The 12,242-nt window shown below is 41.4% G+C and overlaps 1 protein-coding gene across 2 annotated transcripts in view; it reads right to left on the reverse strand.

Moving 5' to 3' along the window:
- The window catches only part of LOC143804618 (two pore channel protein 2-like), a 100,240-nt gene that overhangs the window by 2,881 nt on the left and 85,117 nt on the right, over positions 1-12,242 (reverse strand). For both annotated transcript variants that reach the window (XM_077282875.1, XM_077282876.1), the window contains exons 13-18: positions 11,493-11,580; positions 11,136-11,205; positions 10,686-10,905; positions 6,948-7,038; positions 3,249-3,362; positions 2,488-2,600 (exon numbers count right to left, since the gene is read on the reverse strand). In XM_077282875.1, coding sequence (XP_077138990.1) covers positions 2,488-2,600; positions 3,249-3,362; positions 6,948-7,038; positions 10,686-10,905; positions 11,136-11,205; positions 11,493-11,580 — 696 coding nt within the window. The remainder of the gene's footprint in view (positions 1-2,487; positions 2,601-3,248; positions 3,363-6,947; positions 7,039-10,685; positions 10,906-11,135; positions 11,206-11,492; positions 11,581-12,242) is intronic.

Consider the following 12,242-nt stretch of genomic DNA (forward strand, 5'->3'; position numbering starts at 1 on the left):
TTTGTGCCTCTGTGCATAACAGAAGATGTGAAGTACAAGATATATACCCACTACCTAATGTACATAGGTTTCATCAGTTCCAACAGTAAAGCTTACTTTAGATTTGTAAAATGGACTGATGGGGCAGGTTTGTTTACATTTAAAATCCATTTCAGAATGGTAACTCATTCTCTGCCAACCTAACCTTGCAGACAGCTCCTTTTTGTCTCTACTCCTGAGATCTCACACTGCTCAGTAGAAGCTGCAGCTGTCTGTCAGGCTGAGTGGTAGAGACTGAAAACACATGGACTCATGAGCTTTCTTCACCCAGTAACTGGACACATAAAAGGTTCATTTTAATATTAGGATTATGCAGCCATTCTGACAGATTTTTTACTTAAAAACTAGAGTCTAATTAGACTTAAGAGATCAATTTATTAATTTTTATGGTTTCTAATGTAAAGCCTGCTAAGAGATCCGCTATAAACACAATTTCTTTATACTAGCCACATAGGGATATTCACAAGCAGACACCTGGTTGTAGAAATTAATAAAAACAGGTTTGATTGATATATAATGTCTGTCTGAGGAAGCAGTGTATCAGACATACAGGACCTTCTCAAAAAATTAGCATATAGTGTTAAATTTCATTATTTACCATAATGTAATGATTACAATTAAACTTTCATATATTATAGATTCATTATCCACCAACTGAAATTTGTCAGGTCTTTTATTGTTTTAATACTGATGATTTTGGCATACAACTTCTGATAACCCAAAAAACCTGTCTCATTAAATTAGCATATCAAGAAAAGGTTCTCTAAACGACCTATTACCCTAATCTTCTGAATCAACTAATTAACTCTAAACACATGCAAAAGATACCTGAGGCTTTTAAAAACTCCCTGCCTGGTTCATTACTCAAAACCCCCATCATGGGTAAGACTAGCGACCTGACAGATGTCAAGAAGGCCATCATTGACACCCTCAAGCAAGAGGGTAAGACCCAGAAAGAAATTTCTCAACAAATAGGCTGTTCCCAGAGTGCTGTATCAAGGCACCTCAATGGTAAGTCTGTTGGAAGGAAACAATGTGGCAGAAAACGCTGTACAACGAGAAGAGGTGACCGGACCCTGAGGAAGATTGTGGAGAAGGACCGATTCCAGACCTTGGGGAACCTGAGGAAGCAGTGGACTGAGTCTGGTGTGGAAACATCCAGAGCCACCGTGCACAGGTGTGTGCAGGAAATGGGCTACAGGTGCCGCATTCCCCAGGTAAAGCCACTTTTGAACCATAAACAGCGGCAGAAGCGCCTGACCTGGGCTACAGAGAAGCAGCACTGGACTGTTGCTAAGTGGTCCCAAGTACTTTTTTCTGATGAAAGCAAATTTTGCATGTCATTCGGAAATCAAGGTGCCAGAGTCTGGAGGAAGACTGGGGAGAAGGAAATGCCAAAATGCCTGAAGTCCAGTGTCAAGTACCCACAGTCAGTGATGGTGTGGGGTGCCATGTCAGCTGCTGGTGTTGGTCCACTGTGTTTCATCAAGGGCAGGGTCAATGCAGCTAGCTATCAGGAGATTTTGGAGCACTTCATGCTTCCATCGGCTGAAATGCTTTATGGAGATGAAGATTTCATTTTTCAGCACGACCTGGCACCTGCTCACAGTGCCAAAACCACTGGTAAATGGTTTACTGACCATGGTATTACTGTGCTCAATTGGCCTGCCAACTCTCCTGACCTGAACCCCATAGAGAATCTGTGGGATATTGTGAAGAGAAAGTTAAGAGACGCAAGACCCAACACTCTGGATGAGCTTAAGGCCGCTATTGAAGCATCCTGGGCCTCCATAACATCTCAGCAGTGTCACAGGCTGATTGCCTCCATGCCACGCCGCATTGAAGCAGTCATTTCTGCCAAAGGATTCCCGACCAAGTATTGAGTGCATAACTGAACATTATTATTTGATGGTTTTTTTGTTTGTTATTAAAAAACACTTTTATTTGATTGGCCGGGTGAAATATGCTAATTTATTGAGACAGGTTTTTTGGGTTATCAGGAGTTGTATGCCAAAATCATCAGTATTAAAACAATAAAAGACCTGACAAATTTCAGTTGGTGGATAATGAATCTATAATATATGAAAGTTTAATTGTAATCATTACATTATGGTAAATAATGAAATTTAACACTATATGCTAATTTTTTGAGAAGGACCTGTATCTCTGTGTACAACCCTACTGCTGCCGTGTGCCACAGCAGGGTGGGAGCGAACAACAAGAATACGAGGAGGACGGCCTCTGTACAGTTTAAGCTGTGGTGACAGATCTAAGGAGGATGGGTCAAAAAATGCTCCTGTGATCTCAGGCCGATTCCTACTTTACAAAGTATTTTGTTTTTTCTAATTACAAGCAATTTTAGACCATTTTCAATCCTGGAAAAAAATACTTTAGGACGTACTAGCCATTTATCATTTGCAAGAAAAAAAAAAAAAAATGGAGACATACGTTTTGACGCAATCTGAAACATGAGTCCTTTTTGGTTCTCTTCGTCAAACCCTCCAAGATCATTTTCACAATTATCCATGTTGTCCACTAAATTTCTAGCTGGAATATCTTCCCTGCGTCCAATAAGTACCAGAAAATTAGAAGAGATGACGGCATTAAATGACACACACACAAAAAGTAAAGATATGGCCATTCAAACTACTGAGATTAAAATAGCTAAAAAGTGTCTGCTCACTATAGTTATTAAATAGTTAAAGGAGGTATCCAGGTTTAAGAGCAAAGTCATGTCGACAATGCGCGCAAGTGGTCACATGACCGTATTTATCCGCTTTGCAGTCATGTGCCAACTAGATACGTTTGGCTTCTCTCAATTCATGGTTATTGAGAGATGCCGGGTGAGACTAGTCAGCACGTGACCGCATGTCTGCAAATCGTGCATATGAGGTCATGTGACCACTCGCACACCAGCAATATCAGGTACCAAGGAATCTGGAGTCTGTACAATCCTGTGTATACCGTATATCTCATACAAACAAAAGAAAGAAGGGCCATCAGTGGATACCAAAAAGTTAGATTGTGAGCCCAGTAAAGACAGGGACTGGTGCACTTGATTACAATCTCTAAAATACGATAGTGCTACAAAATACAAGTAACATTAAGGAAGAACTTGCTAAATACTATCTCATCTGTGCTAGGGACTGACGATGTCCTGAAGGCACAGCCACAAAATGTGCAAAAGGAATAGAAAACACATCACTCACTCCTGGACGGCCATTCCGAGCTCCTGGATCTTTTTTTCAATGGCCGTTTCAACTTCACTTTTCTCCAAAGAGTATTCCACAAAAAATGCTTCCAATATAAAGGCTACAAATATGCTGAAAACCAAAGAATAGTGGGTTTCTTGTCATTAGTTAAAGGGAAACCATATATTAGAGCCACTGTAGCTATAGAATGGAAATATAAGCAATGCCCCAATACAAATTTAGTAGAAGAGTTACTTTTTAGAGGAAAAGTTATTAAACAGCCAGTCCCAGCTATTTTTCTTCCGCTATAAAACTTCATTCCCCAACTTAGTGCTGATCACCAGCTGCACTTCCCTTATACATGGTGTACTTATTTCCATGTCGCTCAGCCTGCTGTTTTCTTCCCTTCAGACTCCATCTTGATTACTAACTTCCATCCTGCATTATTCTCTGCTATAAGTCCAGTGATGCACCAGTGCAGCATCCCAGGATCAGCTAGAGCCAGTACCATCTATCTGCTAGGATGACACAAATATCATATCTGACCCCAGATGAAGAGATGGCGAAACGTGGATCGAATGCAAACATCCGAGGTGATGTGGTTTCTTTGATCCAGTCTTGCAAGGTTTACTGTTTCTTATCTTTATTCCCTGTGTGGCCTCTTATGTGAATGCATTAACAAGGGGTCATCCATTATATGCTTGTGATAATGTCTGAAAAGCAGTGTGGCATTAATGGCGCTATATAAGCGAGTAAAATAAATACATAAAATGAGGGAGACAGGTCATATATCCACTAAAGTGCAATAATAAGTATGCAAAAAGGGTCTTCAAAGTGCAAACGGAGTGCTACATGTAAAAAAAACTGCATATCATGACATAAATGACCTGTCTCCCTCATTTTATGTATTTATTTTACTCGCTTATATAGCGCCATTAATTCCACACAGCTTTACAGACATTATCACAAGCATATAATGGATGAACTCTTCGCAATGCATTCACATAAGAGGCCACACAGCCACAGTGTTATATATGTTTCATTATTAATTCAATTAATTTTCTATGAATTCCGATTGTATGCACTTTTTCTCCTACATATCTATCTCGGTCACTGGTGACATTGTACTATTGTAGATTGGAATTGATATATTAAAGAACGTTTACCATGTTCAGGGGATTCATCCTTTCCCCTATTCTACTATCATTTGTTTATTTTTCTTGTAACACTTCATATCAATTGCTGTATTTTTAGCATTTTTTACATTTTGATTTCTAGGATTAATGTAACATAACTCCTCATTTTCGCAAGACCGTGCCTCCATGCATATGTTTTAAATGTTTTTATATGTTAATAATAAACCTATAGATTTCTGAATTATTTATGGTATGGGCAGTCTTTTCTTTATAGGTTTAATAATGACACTGTAATAATCCATCTCTCTATATTCTCATATATAAACTAATATAAGAATATAGTCAGGAAGGCTGAACTGTGGTCTACTACATAATAACTGTGTGACAGGCACTGTACAGTCATCATCTTTATCTTTGATATAAGATTGTGTCTCTCTGCAGTGGAAAGCTTCAGGCTATGTGCACACACTGCGGATTACTCTGCAGAGTTTTCCGGACTGATTTTGGTAAATCCGCAGGTAATCCGCACTGTGGATTTCCTGCGGAATTACTGCGGTTTTTTTGCGTTTTTTGTGCGGATTTCACCTGCAAATTCCTATCATGGAGCAGGTGTAAACCACTGCGGAATCTTCACAAAGAATTGACATGCTGCGGAATAAACGTTACGTTTCCGTGCGTTTTTTTTCCGCAGCACGTGCACTGCCGATTTTGTTTTCCATAGGTTTACATGGTATTGTACAACTCATGGAAAACTGCTGCGAATCTGCAGCGGCCAATCCGCAGCGTGTGCACATAGCCTCAGTAACAAATTACATGCAATTGCATCAGAGAGGATTTTCTACCAAATAAGGGGGTGACCCTCCCACAGAGAACAAAAACATGTAATTACCAGGGGGGTCACCATGTGGTCACTTGACCCAACTGAAGAGAAGTGTACTATGAATCTCCAGATACAGAGAAACAACTACATTAGGTAAGACGAGCCGAAATTATACATAGTGCACGACTAGTGACAGGATGAAATCTATAAAAAAAAAGAAAAAAGGAGAGACAAAAAAAACCAAAAACACTGGGGTACTTACTATTTTAAGTTACAATGACAGGGCAGCCATGTCATTGTACCCATAACCTGCGGACTGTACTGGAGACCTGCTTTGCTCTACAGGCAAAATCTATCTAGCTACCGATTGGGGAAATTCAGCTGATATGTTACATTAGCATGAAAAGTTTGGAATAGGTTCCAAAAACTGATAACAGTAACTTTCTGGTTCATTGGTCCTTTGATTAGGGTCACACCATATACTCCAAGCCTGTTGAATGGGACTAAAGGTACCGTTACACTAAACGACTTACCAACGATCATGACCAGCGATACGACCTGGCCGTGATCGTTGGTAAGTCGTTGTGTGGTCGCTGGGGAGCTGTCACACAGGCAGCTCTCTCCAGCGACAAACGATCAGGGGAACGACTTCGGCATCGTTGAAACGGTCTTCAACGATGCCAAAGTCCACGGGTAACCAGGGTAAACATCGGGTTACTAAGTGCAGGGCCGCGTTTAGTAACCCGATATTTACCCTGGTTACCATTGTAAAAGTTTAAAAAAAAAAACAAAAAAACAAAAACAAACAGTACATACTCACATTCCAATGTCTGTCACGTCCCCCGCCGTCAGCTTCCCGCACTGTGTCAGTGCCGGCCGTAAAGCAGAGCACAGCGGTGACGTCACCGCTGTGCTCAGCTTTACGGTCGGCGGTGACAGTCAGTGCAGGGAAGCTGACGGCGGGGGACGTGACAGACATTGGAATGTGAGTATGTACTGTTTTTTTTTTTGTTTTTTTTTAACTTTTACAATGGTAACCAGGGTAAATATTGGGTTACTAAGCGCGGCCCTGCGCTTAGTAACCCGATATTTACCCTGGTTACAAGTGAACACATAGCTGGATCGGCGTCACACACACTGATCCAGTGATGACAGCGGGTGATCAGCGACCAAAAAAAGGTCCTGATCATTCCCTACGACCAAAGATCTCCCAGCAGGGGCCTGATCGTTGGTCGCTGTCACACATAACGAGATCGTTAAGCGGGATCGTTGTTACATCACCAAAAGCGTGACGTTGCAACGATATCGTTAACGAAATCGTTATGTGTGAAGGTACCTTAATGTCTTTTATTTGTTTTTTTAGTTCTAAGTAACAAAAAAACTGCTAACAGAGTCTTTATCATGTATTGTTGGAATCTTGTCTAAAGTAAAACAAATATTTAATAACAGAAACTTTTAAATTGAATGCAAATCCTTACAGACTGTTGATCAGGCTGGGATCAGACAGTGATTGTAATAATCAGGCAGTCATATCCACACATTGCAGATGTGTTACAAATGGCCAGCGTGCTGTGCTGTCGTGTGTTGCCCACATGGACACCACACTGACCGAAAAAATGGTCATCTGGACAAAGCCTTATTCTTTCCCCTTACAATCCCCATACCATTGCAATTACTCATGAATTTGAGAACTGGTTCTAGCAAAACTTCAGTCCACAAACCATATTGTGTAGAATGAACTGCATATTTTTTAATACTTACTTGATGATCATGATGACAACCACCACATGAAAGGCAATGAAATACAATTTTGCTGTCGGATGGGTCACAAGAGCAAACCCAGTAGCAAGAAGTAGGATGTTAAGAAAAAAAGTGAAAATTAAACATTTTTGTTTTAGACATTCTAATAATAAAAACATGCAGTTTTCCTGTAGTTTTAGGAAATAGTATATGCTGCATTAAATCTAGCAATTATTTTATATTTATGTTCTCAACTACTGAAGGCAACGGTCTGCAGGTTCTTAGGCCGCAAACGAACGTCATCTATGTAAAGCATCGGAAATGTTGAGGACGTCCCATGTATTTTAAGTCCATTTCTCTTTTGTCTAGAAATCCATCGGCGAATAAACTCCCCAGTTTCGGGGGCTTGGCCTGTGCATACAGCTCTCTTCCTTCTCCCGCTGCCAGCCTCCTGTCCATAACGGATAGGTCACTCTTTTCTATGATCTGCTCTTCCTTCCGAGAGCTCGAAGAGGCGCAGTCATTCCGGCTGTATTTCTAGCAAAGCTCAGTTGTTGAGCTCTGTATATCCCCGCCCAGACCACATTGTATAGTGACAGAGCTGCTAATCAGTGCTGGGGTCAGGGTTGGACTAGAATGCAAGCGCCAAATAGACCTATTATAATAATCTCCCGCTGACAAAACACTGGATGTATTAAAACAGCAAAACACAGCCCAGTAGGTGACACATTGCGGTAATCAGGGTATGAATGGTGCTCTCAGATTACATAGCACAAACCTGCTGACAGATTCCCTTTAAGGAAACTACAGTACCTAGAGGAAACACTCATTCTTATATACAGCAGATATTCACACAATTTGAATCTATATATATAATCGTCTAAGGGGCACTTCCATCTGTTTGTCTGTGTGTCACAGAAATCCCAAGTCGCTGATTGGTCGCGGCCAGCGGGCATAGTCCGGCTGCAAAATAGCCGCTCCCTACTCCCCTGCAGTCAGTTCCCCCTCCATACTCACACCCCCCCAGTCAGCGCTCGCCGCCCACATAGCGTTTTAGCAGTCCGTTAAACCGACTGCGTTACACCGCGGCATAGCGCGGTGTAACGCAGTCTGTTAACGCTGCTATTAACACTGTGTGACAAACTTTTTACTATTGATGCTGCCTATGCAGCATCAATAGTAAAAAGATACAATGTTAAACATAATAAATAAAAAAAATTGTGCTATTCTCACCTTCAGTCATCCACCGATGCGTGCGAGCAAGACCGCTAAGTCATCTGGGTAATTTCGCAATGCATCACTGGGAACGGAAGCTGGCGGCAGCCTCGCCGCTCGCACGCATCGGTGGACACCGGAGGGTGAGTATATAACTTTTTTATTTTAAATCTTTTTTTTTAACAGAAATATGGTGTCCACACTGCTGTATACTACGTGGGCTGTGTTATATACTGCGTGACTGATATGTACTGCGTGGGCAGTGTTATTTACTATGTGGCTGCCATATACTACATGGCTGCTATATACCACGTGGCTGCTATATACCACTGTGCTACATACTACGTGGCTGTCTGTTATATACTACGTGGGCTGCGCTATATACTACGTGGGCTGCGCTATATACTACGTGGGCTGCGCTATATACTACGTGGGCTGCGCTATATACTACGTGGGCTGCGCTATATACTACGTGGGCTGCGCTATATACTACGTGGGCTGCGCTATATACTACGTGGGCTGCGCTATATACTACGTGGGCTGCGCTATATACTACGTGGGCTGCGCTATATACTACGTGGGCTGCGCTATATACTACGTGGGCTGCGCTATATACTACGTGGGCTGCGCTATATACTACGTGGGCTGCGCTATATACTACGTGGGCTGCGCTATATACTACGTGGGCTGCGCTATATACTATGTGGGCTGCGCTATATACTACGTGGGCTGCGCTATATACTACGCGGCTGTGCTATACACTATGTGGCTGTGCTATATACTACACACAACGTGGCTGTGCTATATACTACGTGGCTGTACTATATCCTGCACCCCGAACCCCCGACATCCTGCGAGCAATCAGCGACAGATGCAGTCCAGCCGTGAATTGACGCGGGATTTAAACCACGCTTCGCTGATTGGTCACAGCCTCCCTGGGCGCGACCAATCAGCGATATTGGCACGGGATTTAAACACCGCTTCAGTGATTGGTCGCGGCCAGCCGTGCTTGACCAATCAGCGATATTGGCGCTGTATTTAACCCCTTCATGACCTTGGGATTTTCCGTTTTTTCCCTCTTCGTTTTTTGCTCCCCTTCTTCCCAGAGCCAAAACTTTTTTATTCTTCTGTCAATATGGCCACGTGAGGACTTATTTTTTTTGAAACAAGTTGTACTTTTGAACGACATCATTGGTTTTAGCATGTCGTGTACTAGAAAACGGGAAAAAAATTCCAAGTGCGGTGAAATTGCAAAAAAAGTGCAATTCCACACTTGTTTTTTGATTGGCTTTTTTACTAGGTTCCCTAAATGCTAAAACTGACCTGCCATTATGATTCTCCAGGTCATTACGAGTTCACAGACACCAAACATGTCTAGGTTCTCTTTTATCTAAGTGGTGAAAAAAAATTCCAAACTTTGCTAAAAACAAAAAAAAAAAAAAAGTGCCATTTTTCGATACCCGTAGCGTCTCCATTTTTCATGATCTGGGGTCGGGTGAGGGCTTATTTTTTGCGTGCTGAGCTGGCATTTTTAATGATAGCATTTTGGTGCAGATACGTTCTTTTGATCGCCCGTTATCGCATTTTAATGCAATGACCAAAAAAACGTAATTCTGGCGTTTCAATTTTTTTTCTCGCTACGCCGTTTAGCGATCAGGTTAATTCTTTTTTTATTGATAGATCGGGCGATTCTGAACGCGGCGATACCAAATATGTGTAGGTTTAATTTTTTTTATTGATTTATTTTGATTAGGGCGAAAGGGGGGTGATTTAAACTTTAATATTTTTTTAATTTTTTTTCACATTTTTTTTCCTTTTTTTTTTCCTTTTGCCATGCTTCAATAGCCTCCATGGGAGGCTAGAGGCTGGCACCACTCGATCAGCTCTGCTACATAGCAGCGATCATCAGATTGCTGCTATGCAGCAGAAATGCAGGTGTGCTATGAGCGCCGACCACAGGGGGGCGCTCACAGAAGGCCAGCATCAGTAACCATAAAGGTCTCAAGAACCTCTATGGCTACCATTCTGATGCATCACTGACCCCCGATCATGTGACGGGGTTGGCGATACGCTCATTTCCGACCGGCCGGCAGCGCCGGTTAAATGCTGCTGTCAGCGTTTGACAGCGGCATTTAACTAGTTAACTTGTGGGCACATGTCAGCTGTTCAAAACAGCTGACGTGTCCCAGCTTTGATGCGGGCTCACCACCGGAGCCGTGCATCAAAGCGCGGTATCTGACCTTGGATACTATCCCGTCCGAGACCAGAAAGAGGTTAAACACCGCTTCGGTCATTGGTCGTGCCCGGCCAGCCGCGACCAATCAGCGACAGGTGCAGTCCGGCCACGAATTGGTGCCAGATTTGAACCATGCTTCGCTGATCGGCCAGCCAGGCGCGACCAATCAGCGATATTGGTGCGGAATTTAACCCCCACTCACAGCGCGACGTACATACATACATATTCTAGAATACCCGATGCGTTAGAATCGGGCCACCACCTAGTGGTTAATAATTAGTGCCAAAATCAGTAAGATAAAAGGATATCATGCCACTGGTTAACCACAGTCAGCTCCACTAAAACAACAAAGGCAGAACTCAAGTCGTTGAAGTTATTCTTGCAGTATTTACTTTTGGCAAAGGAAGAATCCCTCAAGGCTTTGGCTCCACAGTCCTGTGCATAAGGATCAGTGGAGTTTTCGGGAAAGAAACGGATTTTGTTCTTGAAAACTTCCATCCCGATAATGGCAAAAACATAGTATATAGTCTAATAAAAAGAGAAAAATAGGTTTACTATAGCCAGAATGTACTGTAACACCTTACAACAACAAAACATCAAGAATTGGCAAATGTGTTGCTTCTCTCAGTGCAAATAATAGGCCCGTCCTAGTTGTAATAAATCTTCGCCAAAGTAAATACATCAAAAAGAGATACTAGTTACAAAAATATACAGTTTAATTAGTGCATAAACATAAAAGAGATGAAAAAGATACATACTAGGATAATGCCACAAAAAGTCAACATGGTCGGAAAGATGTTTATTAATGTGTTCATGATGACCCGAAACCTGGAAAAAAAAATATGCTTAAGAGGGAAGGCTCATCCGTATATGTCTTATATTTTCTGAGTACAGACAGTGTTCCTTCAAGTGGAATTGCCTAATAGCTTTAGTGACAGGTAGAAGACACAGGCACCAAGGAAAACACCTTCTAAATGTCTCAGGGGTATTTCAGCAATCATTTAAAATAAATCTTCCCTTTAAAAAAATAGTCATGTCACTAAGCAATGTAAGTTTAGTTATCTGTAATTTGGGCTAATGATACATGATGGCACATAGCTGAGAATTAGTAATACCTCTGAAAGCTGTCAATGATCCTAATGAGCCGAAGAACCCGAAGAATGAAGACAATGTCTAGAATATCTTGACTGTTATATAGACTCACTGCAAAGGGACAATATTCCACAATTAGCTGTCAGTTTAATTATGTGACAATCTTCCAATCACATATCAAAGTGCCAAAAATACAACACATACTGTATGAAAAAAGTGAATAAATAAGTTCAGCAATTAAGATACTTATAATGTACAACCCCAAAAAGTTGGGACGCTGTGTAAAATGTAAGGAAAACAAGAATGGAATGATTTATAAATCTCTTATAGAAGTATTTTATTCATAGCAGAACACAGATCAATTCTGAAAGTTAAAAATAAAATGCTATTTAATTTGAAAAATTAACTCATTTAGAAATTGATGGCAGCAACAAATCTAAAAAAAAAAAGTTGGGACTGCGCCATGTCTACGGTTGTGTAGTATCCCGTCTCTTTACAACAGTCTGGAAAAATCAGGGAAGTGAGGAGACTAATTGCTGGAGATTTGGGAGAGGGATGTTGTCTCTCTTGTCTCATGTAGGATTTTAGCTGTTCAACATTCCTTGGTCGTCTGACCCAATTTTAGACAGTAGTTTACAGATTGGTGAACCTCTGACCATCTTTGCTTCTAAGAGACTCTGCCTCTCGAACATGAAAATTAATCCTGCAGCTGTTGTTCATTAGTACCACTTATGTTTTGAGCCATCAATTTCTAAAATGAGTTAATTTTTTTC

The sequence above is a fragment of the Ranitomeya variabilis genome, chromosome 2 (assembly GCF_051348905.1).
Source record: "Ranitomeya variabilis isolate aRanVar5 chromosome 2, aRanVar5.hap1, whole genome shotgun sequence".
Lineage (NCBI taxonomy): Eukaryota > Metazoa > Chordata > Amphibia > Anura > Dendrobatidae > Ranitomeya > Ranitomeya variabilis.